Raw genomic sequence first — 14,185 nt, forward strand, 5'->3', positions numbered from 1 at the left:
CACGGACAGAAACACAAACGGACAGACACACACACGGACGGACACACACGGACAGACACACGGACAGACACACGGACAGACACACGGACAGACACACGGACAGACACAAACAAAGAAACACACACACGGAGAGACACACACACACGGACAGACACACACACACGGACAGACACACACACACGGACAGACACACACACACGGACAGACACACACACACACACAAACAAAGACACACACACACGGACAGACACACACACACGGACAGACACACACACACGGACAGACACACACACACGGACAGACACACACACACGGACAGACACACACACACGGACAGACACACACACACACGGACAGACACACACACACGGACAGACACACACACACGGACAGACACACACACACAAACAAAGACACACACACACGGACAGACACACACACGGACAGACACACACACACGGACAGACACACACACACGGACAGACACACACACACGGACAGACACACACACACAAACAAAGACACACACACACAAACAAAGACACACACAAACAAAGACACACACACACGGACAGACACACACACACGGACAGACACACACACACAAACAAAGACACACACACACGGACAGACACACACACACGGACAGACAAAAACACACATGGAGAGACACACACACACACACACGGACAGAAACACAAACGGACAGACACACACACGGACAGACACACGGACAGACACACGGACAGACACACGGACAGACACACACACACGGACAGACACACACACACGGACAGACACACACACACGGACAGACACAAACAAAGAAACACACACACGGAGAGACACACACACACGGACAGACACACACACACGGACAGACACACACACACGGACAGACACACACACACGGACAGACACACACACACGGACAGACACACACACACACACAAACAAAGACACACACACACGGACAGACACACACACACGGACAGACACACACACGGACAGACACACACACGGACAGACACACACACGGACAGACACACACACACACGGACAGACACACACACACACGGACAGACACACACACACGGACAGACACACACACACGGACAGACACACACAAACAAAGACACACACACACGGACAGACACACACACGGACAGACACACACACACGGACAGACACACACACACGGACAGACACACACACACGGACAGACACACACACACAAACAAAGACACACACACACACAAAGACACACACACACAAACAAAGACACACACACAAACAAAGACACACACACACGGACAGACACACACACACGGACAGACACACACACACGGACAGACACACACACACGGACAGACACACACACACACACAAAGACACACACACAAACAAAGACACACACACACAAACAAAGACACACACACACGGACAGACACACACACACGGACAGACACACACACACAAACAAAGACACACACACACGGACAGACACACACACACGGACAGACACACACACACGGACAGACACACACACACGGACAGACACAAACAAAGAAACACACACGGAGAGACACACACACACGGAGAGACACACACACACGGACAGACACACACACACGGACAGACACACACACACGGACAGACACACACACACGGACAGACACACACACACGGACAGACACAAACAAAGAAACACACACGGACAGACACACACACACGGAGAGACACACACACACGGAGAGACACACACACACGGACAGACACACACACACGGACAGACACACACACACGGACAGACACACACACACACACACAAATAAAGAAACACACACGGACAGACACACACACGGACAGACACACACACACGGACAGACACACACACACGGCCAGACACACACACACACACACAAATAAAGAAACACACACGGAGAGACACACACAAACGGACAGACACACAAACACGGACAGACACACACACACACACACACACACACACACACGGACAGACACACACACACACACGGACAGACACACACACAAACAAAGAAACACACACACGGACAGACACACACACACACGGACAGACACACACACACACGGACAGACACACACGGACGGACAGACACACACGGACGGACAGACACACACACGGACGGACAGACACACACACGGACGGACAGACACACACACGGACGGACAGACACACACGGACGGACAGACACACACGGACGGACAGACACACACGGACGGACAGACACACACACGGACGGACAGACACACACACGGACGGACAGACACACACACGGACGGACAGACACACACACGGACGGACAGACACACACACGGACGGACAGACACACACACGGACGGACAGACACACACACATGGACAGACAGACAGACATGGACAGACACACACACGGACAGACAGACAGACATGGACAAACATACAGACAGACAGGCAGACAGACAAAAACAAACACAGACACACACGCAGACAAGGCGCGCGCGCGCGCACACACACACACACACACACAGAGTGTAAAGCTCTTTCCAACTTAATCAATCCCACAAACCCTGACATACATGAGCTTACTGATGAATCTAACTATCAGTGGTGACTGACCCTACTGACCTTGCTGTTCTGGTCAACTAACTAACCCACCATCACCATGGGGCAGTTCGACTCCGTCCTGACGCGCCACATCTGGTTTCCATGGTAACCGACGCTCACACCTCCGATATGTTAATTACACTCTGTAACACTTTTCATCAGGAAACGAAAGAACGCGAGAAGACAGAATGAGCCGGGAGCATTTAATACGCCGAGCAGAAAACACTGAGGCTTCGGTTTATATACAGAAAATAAATAAAACACAAGATGTCATCAAGAAAAAGCTGATTTTTTTTGTTTAAAGTCTTTATAAAAGAAAAAGGAAGAAGAAAGATGAGGACGTGGGAGGGGGCAAGGGCTAACTGTATACCCCACACGATCCATTATTTCCATCATTATTTATCCATTGTGGTGATAATTGCTGTTACATTGTTGGGCAGATGAACGAGAGCGTTCATATTCTCTGTAATTAAAATGAGTTGGTGCTCAGACACGATGAAGACAAAAGGAAAAATAATAGAGATGTTTTGGGGAGGGTGGGGGGGGTGATGGCAGCGGCTCTGTAATTACCCCTGATTTCGTGGACGTTCTTGCCGTGATGTGTGAAGGTCCGGTGGTGTCCTCGTTATGGTATAAAAAATATCATTTGGAAACATATCGGGGAAAAAATACACAAAAAATATACTTTTTATAGCAAGAGCTGTGAAATCATATTTTTTTAACAAGTTAAGTCTGAGGTTGTACTGCTGCTGAGTTCTCCATTCTGATTGGTCAGAAGGTGGTAATGGTGTAAATCCATTAATATTAACCTGCACATTCTAATACACTGCGTTTCTGTAATAACTTCGACCTGGACTTGTGTTTCGCCGGGCGGAAAAAATCACTGTATGATGAATAACATACTGTTTCAACATTAATACAACACTTCATAAGAGTCAGCTGAGACGTTAACATGACAATGAGAAAGAGAGAGAGAGAGAGAGAGAGAGAGGCAGAGAGAGAGTGACAAAGAGAGAGAAGGAGACAGAGAGACAAAGAGAGAGAGAAGAGAAAGAGAGAGCAAGAGAGAGAGACAGTGATAGACAAAGAAAGACAGAGAGAGAGAGAGAGAGAGAGAGAGAGACAGAGAGAGAGAAAGAGAAAGAGAGCGACAGAGAGACAGCGAGAGAAAGGCAGAGTGACAGAGAGAAAGAGACAGAGAGACAGAGAGAGAGAACAAGAAGGAGACAGAGAGAGAGAGAAAAAGAAGGAGACAGACAGAAACAGAATGACAGAGATAGAAAGAAGAGAAAAAGAGAGGAAGAGAGAGAGACAGCGATAGACAAAGAAAGACAGAGAAACAGAGAGAGAGAGAGAGAGAGAGAGACTGGTCAGTAACAGTTTACAGACGTTTTTTCACAAATCATTAAATGTAACTATAAACTATAGTAATGATGAGCTCTGGCTAGCTAGAGGTCACTAAATGACCCTTGAAGCTTCAGCTAGTGTTATGTAACTTTGCTAGTCTGTGATGATTGTGGACATTTAAGAATATTTAACATTATATAAGTGACTGGGATGGTCTTCCTAACAGAGCACACAGTAAAGTGTTTTATTCCTCTGACACCACACCAATTTAACAATATTTTTATCCATTTCCGGTTAGGTTTAATGTTGTGATGTTATTATGGCTCGCGCCAGACAACAATAAAGTGCAGCTCGTCGTGTTAGTCAATTCCGTGTCAGCTATAACAGACCGCCTCTGTGTTTGTAAACAAAAAGCCACGAGTACGCAAACCTTTCTGCAAAAAAAAAAAAACAGACCTGTGTTGCCTAGCAACCAGCTGCAACTTGGCTGTAGCCTAACTGAATAATTCATCAAGAATTTATTAAGGAATGGGATTGAGCTTAGCTAAAACGTTATCCGCTCATTATTACAGATTAGCGCAACAGACAGGGAGTGATCATGAGAGTTCTAGAAGATTCTCGCGTCTTGGCGTCCTGTCAGCGGCTACACGGTCCGATGGCGTATGGTATATATACGTACGTCTTATAGGATCTTAGATTAGAGATAATCTGAAGTATCTGAAGGAGTGATGATTACAGATTTGTCACTCAATTTTACAATGACAACAAGCATCGTAGCTGGTTATCTAGCTAGCCAGTTATCTAGCTTCAAACGCCCATTCCAGGTGACTCATAAGTAAGAGCGTAGCTTTGATATTTCGTGTTAGCTAGCTAACAAAGAGTGACAGAGAGACAGCGAGAGAGAGAGAGAGACAGAGAAAGAGAGAGAGAGAGAGAGAAAGAGAGAGACAACGTGACAGATAGAGAGAGAGAGAGAGAGAGAGAGAGAGAGAGAGACAGAGAGACAACGTGACAGAGAGAAAGACAAAGACAGAGAGGAGAAAGAAAGATTGAGAGAGGGACACAGATGGAGAGAGAGAGAGAGAGAGAGAGCAAGAGAAAATAGAAAGAGAGAGACAGACAGACAGAAAGAGAGACAAAGAGAGAGAGAAAAGGGAAAAAGAGAGAGACAGAAAGACAAGAGTGAGAAAGAGACAGTGTGACAGACAGAAAGACAAGCATCGTAGCTGGTTATCTAGCTAGTAAGTTATCTATCTTCACTCGTTCATTACAGGAGACTCGTAATTGAAAGCGTAGCTTTGATATTTCCTGTTAGCTAGCTCGTTTCTTCACGGAAGACCGAAGGTTTGTAAATGAAGTGTATAAATTAGCGAGCTAGCAAACCAAACCGGTATGACGATTAGCTGCTTAGCTGTGACGCAGAGACGGGGATGGTCTGACCGATCATCCCTCCTAACTTCCTGTAACCACAAAAGTCTTTTGTTGTATTTGATACTGAGATAGAAACGTATTTGTTTAGGAACAATGTTCTGACTCTTCAAACGTGACTGAAATGTTGATTAAAAATCACGCTAGTCTTTTCACCAAGCAGGAATATGTTACGCCTCATTAGCCATTCCGGCTAGCCACTGAGATAAGATCTATCCATCCATCGTCTATACCCATTTTATTCCTAATTAGGGTCACGGGGATCTGCTGGAGCCTATGGCAGCACATATTGGGGGAAAGGCAGGGGTACACCCTGGACAGGTCACCAGTCCATCACAGGGTCACACAGACAGACAACCACACACACTCACTCCTATGGGCAATTTAGAATCACCAATCAACCTAATGTACATGTTTTTGGACTGTGGGAGGAAACCCATGCAAACTCCACACAGAAACCCAGGATTCGAACCCAGGACCTTCTTTCTGTAAGTTAACAGTGCTAACCACTAAGCTGAGATTAGATCTCTCATTCTATATTCATTAATATCGTTTAAAGGAGACGCTTCAAACATGCCTATGATTTTTTTTGATGATATGAACATAAATATAAACCCACTGCAGAACTAAATCTATCCCCTGAATCTAGTTTTAAACCCACGTTTATCACCACGTCCTTCTTCTTGGCTCAAAGAGGCTCTTCACTCTTCACAGAGTCAGCTCTTCAGCAGATTAGACACACGTGATGCTTAACACGCCCCCCTCCCTCCATCCATCCCTCCCTCCTGAACTCCTCTTCCTCTATTCATCCCTTATTATTTCAGTCTATTTATCCCATTCTTCTACTACTCATGCCGTTCCTTCCACCTTCCTTAATTCTCTCTCTCTCATTTTTTTTTTCAGATGAACTCCTTGTCCTTTCCTCCAATCGTCTGTCAAAAACTTTGGAAACGTTAACGGCGGAATAAAAAGCTGACGAGTGTGAAAAGATAAAAACGCTAATAAAGCTCTGACCTTGTGAACCAGCTAGCATGCAAAATTTAAACACACACACAGTCAGTCTTACTATCCTTGCAAGGACCTGCTGCTATTTAATCTGAAGCTACTTATCTTAGTCACGTGTGTGTTTTTAAACTAAAAGCTGTGATTTTATTTTATTTTATTTGAAATCTCTCTTGTAGGGGACTAGCAAAAGGTCCGCCTAAGGTCAAATGATTCACAAAAATACAGAAATAGGGAGAATGCTGAAGGACAAAACTGGAAGCGCTGACCCGTAAACAGAAACGCATTTCTATTTCTATGCAGCCGGGTTCAGAAATCGACCCAAATTCTGCACAACCTGCAACTCCTGATGCTGTGATTTTATTTCATTAGAGTGAGTACTTATCACTGAGGGTTTTTTTTAAGCCTGTGGGTTATAAAGAATATCAGCTTGCCTGTAAATGAAACATATTGTCAATTCTATAAGAATAAAAATCTCTACGCTTGCGATGAATAAGCAAAACGATCGTATAAATTGTTCGAGCTCAAATGCTGACATTAATCCCGACAATGAAGCTGATACTACGTTTGAGAAGGTACTAATCCCCTGCACTGGGGTTCCGACGTCATTTTAATGCATGGCGTGATGTCATGAGTGCTAACAAACATCATGGCAGAACCCGCTACCTGGCGCACATGGAGCGAATCTAGACAGGATGTAGCTACCGTACGACTGAATATGATCCGAGGAGATGAGAGAGATCCTGGATGGTCGGATCTGTCTGAGCTTTAGAGAGGATGTGCTGTGTCATGCTACAGCACGGTGCGGTGCGGTGCTGCTCAGGTCACCTTAAGAGAAAGCGTGCATCATCAGCACCTACCCTGCAGCCTCTGCATCACGCTGGCGATGTCCCTGGCCGAGCGACCATACTGCCGGGCAGATGCCATCCCGTGCCAGGCGGGGACTCCGGCTCCGTCTCCTACTCCGGCTCGGATCAGCTGTTCTGGAGGAAAGACATCTGGGACAAAAAAATAAATAAATCTAAATATCTTGATGTGATCTGTTTAGTCCTCTGAAGTTGTGCTTATATCTTGAGAAGACTGCAGCCTCTCTGCACTCCTGCTCTATGTCTCACCAACACACACACACACACACACACACACCCAGGACGGTATTATTTGTTATCACTGCCACCTGGTGTCCAATCAGAGCGCAGCTCACACACTCTCTCTCTCTCACACACACACTTCATCACAAAAATGCACCTTGCACCATGCGCAACAACACAGAAGGAATGAAACCCTCAGTGTCGTGCTGTTACAGGAAACTAATCAACATCATGAGACGAAACAGGGTTAACAAATCTTTAAGGATTTAGATGGATTCATTTTCCATAACACCACATCCTGATTAGTGATTTTTTCCTTTCATACAAAATAAAAATGTTCTACTGATTATTATTTATTCATTAAAGATTGACGAGTTAAATTTTTATCAAGTTTGTTCCTTTTCTCACTTACGTTACAGCAGCTTTAAACACTAGCCTCTCTATTATTATTATTATTATTATTATTATTATTATTCCTAGTAAAAATAATCTATTTGGGAATTTTTTCCGGCATTTAATGCTACATATTCATTTTAAGAAATGACGTATGAAGCCTGTTAAAACCCTGTCAATGTTATTAAATTACTACATTTATTATTATTTGCATTTTATTATTAGAAAACATTATTATTATTATTATTATACTTATTTCCAAATAAGTGCAATTTAATTTTTTTTTTATTTATTTATTTTTTAATAAAAATTAGACAGTAAAGATTTTAATGTTTATTTTTTATTATTATTATTATAAAAACTGATTAAAATTATTAGTGAATTTTTTTTTTTAAACACAGGATTTTCCGGCATTCATTCTATTAATGTATTATTGATTATAAATGAATTAATTTACATAAAAGATAAAATTATATGACCGTAACGACTATATATTATATCACCACACCACACTATCTACACCTGAAGAATTTTCCTACTGCAGCATTTTCCATCATCAATACTGCATTATGACTGATCATACGAAGGGTTATAATCATTAATAAGTGATCGACGGTGATGCAGAAACACATTTTCGATAAACCAGAGAGGAAAATTCAGTGCGACTTTTCAGTAGCTCCGCACTGTATCACGTTATGGCACACAAGCGCAAAGGGGAGGGACTATGTACAGTGTGAAGGAAGGAGAAAAAAAAAAAGAAAAGAAGGAAGAAAAAAAGAAAAACGCTCCACTGCACCTCCTTCCAGTCAGACTGCTGACTTCGCCGCTTCCTTTCAGCAATGTGACCTCCAACGTGAACGCTCGGCGTGGACGCAGGCTTTCTGCTGCAGAGAAGGGGGAAAAGGCGGATACTGAGGGTACAGTGGAGTCTGAATCTTATCTACACACACACACACACACACACACACACACACACTCCTGCTTCAATAAAGCAAAGCCCTGAGAAAGAGCCGTCATCAGCATAATGCCGAAAAGCTCATTAGACTCCTGACGTGCTGCACCACACACACACACTCTCTCTCACACACACACACACACACTCACACAACACAGCACGAGTGTGTTCAATGCAGCGTAGCAACACTTTCAGCCCTCTTTATACCATTTCATTTGTATTCTGGTAGCTGAGCGAACAAAATGTCCTGATTGCGCACCTCATTTACGCAGAGCCTGGGTTCTCGAAGCGGGGTCCGGGGATACGGATCGATCAGAAGACGCCAATTAGTTTTCTAGAACTGTAGCTCGGACCGAAGTGTAGATTTAAGGCCCAGGTTTATACGCTATATTGCCAAAAGTTTTGGGACACTAAACTCAGGTGTTGTTTTTCAGGGGTTGGACTCGGCCCCTTAGTTCCAGTGAAAGGAACTCTTAATGCTTCAGCTTCATACCAAGACATTTTGGACAATTTCATGCTTCGTGGGAACAGTTTGGGGATGACAGTAAATTTTTTAAAAGATTGACCTCTGAAACTCATTTTAACACCAATTAACTCCAGAATCTGGTAACCTTCACAAAATAACCTTGCAATAAAGTGATTTTATTGTGAGACGTTTCAGTCGTAATTGCCGTGACTTTGTCTCGATTAGCAACAGAGATAGTGTAAATTATAAAGGATTTATAAACATAACTTAATCGTGCACAAATGTGACGTAGATGATGAAATACTGCAATGCAAATATTACTGGCTGGTGAGTCGAGTGATTCTACTTGTCCTCTATACTAAAGCATCATAGAATTAAACACTGTTTTTCAATTAGTTGCAGTGAACAGTAGTTCACTGTTTTTCATTAGTTTCCCACCCACAAATAAAAAAAATAAATAAAGAACACCTCGGGTTTTATTCAGTAACAGACCACAATGATCTCCTCTTCTCACATCCAGCTGTTATATAATCAATCAAATTCACTCGGTTTGACGTTAATCATTTCACTTTAGCACATAATCTACTCCATAAATAATTAAAACCAAAACAAAAAGCGTGGATCGTGCCAGTTTGCCATCTGCCGTGACTTTCGAGCTACACTTTAGATTTAACTATGTGTGTGTGTGTGTGTTTGAAGACGGACAATACACTGAGTGTGTAGAATGTGAGGATTCAGTAAGTCTGACTGAATAAATTCACTTCAATAATATCAAGGCATAAAAAAAAAAGACTAGTTTCGCTAATCATCTTGTTTACTAGCTGATTAACTCTTTTGTTTTGTTTTTTAAATATTGTTTTATTGTTGTTCACCTCTATTTTATTATTTATTTCTGGTTTGAATTTGTATGGTGACCTTGAGTGACTAGAAAGGCGCCTATAAATAAAAATAACTATTATTATTATTATTATTATTATTATTATCATCCTATATTTAACCTATAAATCCTATAACCTATATTTAGTCTATATTTAACCCTTTCATGCAGAAATAATTTTCAGACACATCCAGATTCTGTCACATTTTTAACGTTTAACTGCATTGTTGTTTTCTTTCTGAATATCACTTCTGTTACAATACTAAGTTGGATTGTCTCTGCTTAAAAAAACCACATGAAATTTTTGGAAATTGACATAAACGAAAACTAATAACCTTCAGCACCAACATATAAAAACATCAGATACCAAAATGATTAAAAAAAAATAATAATAATAATTCTGTAAACAATATACAGCATTAATACAGATAAGGATGAGATCTGTAGGGTTCAGGACTGTTTAGATGATGCAGCTGATTTCGGAAGTTAAATCAACAACAACAAACAAACATCCCCAAAAATATGAAATAATTAAATAAATAAATACCTAATTAAAAAGTAAGATTTAGTGTAGAATATTTTTATAGACAAAGCAGCGACGTAACAATTACAGCAAAGTACAGTGAATAATCCGGAAATTATTCATATATTAATAATTTATGCAGTAGGAAAATTCTTCAGGTGTAGATAGTGTCATTACGGTCATATAATCTTTTTTATATAAATTAATTCATTTAGAATGAATGATAGTTTTAAAAGTAATGCAGGAAACTCTGGTATAAAAAGAAATCACTAACTATTTTAATAGTCACTTTTTATAAAAAATAATAATAATAATAATAATAATAATAATAATAATAAATAAACATTAAAATCTTTACGTCTAATTTTATTGAAGAATAAATAAAAAAATAAAATAAAAAACAATAAATAATTAAATTGTACTTATTTTGGTAAACATCATGATCCTGTTTTACAATAATAATATACAAATATTAATAATAAAGTTAATAATTTATTTACATCAACAAGGTTTTAACAGGCTTTAAAGGTAGCAGCCTTTATTTTTTACTTTCAGTTTAGTTTCTTAATATATAAACACATTATCTATAATTTCTCAGTACTTTATAACATTAGCATTTATTTACACTTCTAGGTTATGATGAATAATTCTGTAACAGCGCCATCTACTGCTCAAGACAAACATTAGCAGTAACAGGACCTGGCATTACGGGACGTTTTTTTATTAGGATTTGTAAAACTTTACTAATCTTTACTAAGTCTAAGAATATAAATCAGTTATTAAGTATTGAATAATAACAGATCATTATAATAGAATATTATACCGGAGATTACTCTAAGAAGATTTGGCAGTGCTGTGATTATACACAATTCATAAAAAACGTGTCCTATTGCACACTTTTCCACGTGAGAACATTGCCCATTTCACACGTGTAGTTTAGAAGCGGGGTTATGAAGCACGGATTTTTCCCTGGGGTTATAAAACTCTGCTCTAAAGCAGGATCAGCAGCACTTTTGCAGTGTTAACTCCTCATTGCAGCCATAATTGAGTACAGTATATTAGAACATTATGGCTAGTTGCTTAGCAACAGACACCCAAGTCAGAAATTAGTGGATTTACATGCCGACATATTTATTTATTTATTTGCACTTATGTGAAAGTGTGAGACGAGCCGTTATTTAAAGCGGTCAGAGTTTTTATCCAATCATGGTTTTCAGTATACAAATAAATAGAAGGTTAATCCAGAGTTTAGGAAAGTACAGTGTGATACACTATACTGTCAAAAGTTTTGGGACACCCCTCCAAATCATTGACTTCAGGTGTTGTTTTTCAGGGGTTGGGCTCGGCCGGTTCCAGCGAAGGGAACTCTTAATGCCTCAGCTTCATACCAAGACATTTTGGACAATTTTATGCTCCCAACAAGGGGATGACCCCTTCATGTTCCAACATGACTGCACACCAGTGCACAAAGCAAGGTCCATAGATGAGCGAGTTTGGTGTGGAGGAATTTGACTGGCTCTGTACAGAGTCCTGACCTCAACCTTTGGGATGAATTAGAGAGGAGACTGTGACCCCGACCTTCTCGTCCAACATCAGTGCCTGACCTCACAAATACGCTTCTAGAGGAACGGTCAAAAATTCCCATAAACACACTCCTAAACCTTGTGGAAAGCCTTCCCAGAAGAGTTAAAGCTGTTATAGCTGCAAATGGCGGGAGACAACTCCATATTACATTCATGTGCATGTAAAGGCAGATATCCCAAAACTTTTGGCAATATAGTGTATATCAGATCCCAGAATTAATCATTAATCCCAGGTAAAATATGAGCAGTGTGAAACCTTGAACAAAATAACCCGGTATTCAGAGTTTACTAGGACTCAAGGGAATCATTTCAAGTGTGAACAGATGTAACAGAAAAAAACAGACAACATCATGGTGATGTTACAGAGAAAAATAAATCAACCTAATCTTACACCAACATTTATTATTTGTATTCATTAATGAACACAACCTTTTTATCCATATAATGGTACATTTACTTTGGGGAACGTCCGTGAAACAAGTATGTTATAGTAGCTGTAAACGTGATGGTCTTTCCCTTATTTCTTAACTTTTAAAAGTTAATTCTTTTCTGTTTTCCTCTCTTAAAAGTACATTTTTTTCAATTTGTCCTCTTTTAAAAGTTAAGTTTTTTCTGTTTTCCTTTTTTAAAAGATATTTTTTTCTGTTTTCCTCTCTTAAAAGTTAATAAGCCTGGAGATATATTATATCTATATATATGTATCTATATCTATATATATATCTATATATATATATATATATATATATATATATATATATATATATATATCTATATATATCTATATCTATATATATCTATATATATCTATATCTATATATATATCTATCTATATATATATATATATATATATCTATATATATCTATATATATCTATATATATATATATATATATATATATATATATATAAAAAATACAAATATATATACAAAGCTCTGGCACTGGAGACTCCTTCTGTAAACGTTACCCAAAGATCTCTTTATAGAAATCTTTCACGTCAGTGATTTTTTTTTCTTTGATAAATAGATGAAGGCAGATGGTCATCTAACGTGGATCTAATTAGCAGCAGTTGCAGATGTTTTCCCTGACTTTCATTACATTCCTTGACTTCCTTAAGAACCCAGCAAATCCAAATCTGAATATTGTGTACAGTTGTTTATGTACAGCTACATGATTACACCTTTTTATGGTCTCACACACACACACACACACACACACACACACAGCCTCGGCATGATTCCTTCACGTCACCACACGAGACAACAATGAGAGGAAATACTAGCTGACATTCATCCCCGTCCACCCAATCCTGCGCTCCGTCCCAAAGCGCCTCCATCTCCACTACGCCAAGTCGCCTATCTGAAGCCTCTGAGGGTGTTATTCGACTGTGAAAGGGACAAACTAGGTTTGGGACAAAGATTTATCCCGTGAGATGAATCTTATCACTGTTTGTGCTGTGAGTTAGTCCGGTGTTGTCGGGATAACCCAGGATAGCTCTGGCATCTAATGTGGAAAAACTGAGACACGTTTCGGGCTCCTAAAATCCTGTTTCTACACACACACACACACACACACACACACACACACACACACACACACAGGCAAATTTCCTAAACCGTTCGCCCGTCCAGACTGTGGTCAGACATGGAAAGTCAATTAAAGACGGTCATCTTCTTGGTTTTTTCCACATATTTGATCCTGAATTGTAGAATCTGACCTTGCTTTAAACCCCGTTGTGTTGTGTCACCCTGCAGGATATGATTACAATGAATATTTTCCAATACGAGCTCATGAGGAAATGATCTTTCGTTAGTGCTGGAGGAATGAAGCGCGGTGTCATGATCCATGCAGGAAAGGTGTGTAGGGAAAAATGGAAAAAAAAAACAAAAAAGATGGA

General features: G+C 40.4%; 1 protein-coding gene across 1 annotated transcript in view; it reads right to left on the minus strand.

The window, feature by feature from the left end:
* The window catches only part of syne1a (spectrin repeat containing, nuclear envelope 1a), a 214,289-nt gene that overhangs the window by 195,278 nt on the left and 4,826 nt on the right, over nucleotides 1–14,185 (minus strand). Inside the window, exons 3-4 of the mRNA XM_058379576.1 lie at nucleotides 8,683–8,770; nucleotides 7,266–7,403 (exon numbers count right to left, since the gene is read on the minus strand). Coding sequence (XP_058235559.1) covers nucleotides 7,266–7,332 — 67 coding nt within the window. The 5' untranslated portion in view covers nucleotides 7,333–7,403; nucleotides 8,683–8,770. The remainder of the gene's footprint in view (nucleotides 1–7,265; nucleotides 7,404–8,682; nucleotides 8,771–14,185) is intronic.

This window comes from Hemibagrus wyckioides, linkage group LG25 (genome assembly GCF_019097595.1).
Source record: "Hemibagrus wyckioides isolate EC202008001 linkage group LG25, SWU_Hwy_1.0, whole genome shotgun sequence".
Classification (NCBI taxonomy): Eukaryota; Metazoa; Chordata; class Actinopteri; order Siluriformes; family Bagridae; genus Hemibagrus; species Hemibagrus wyckioides.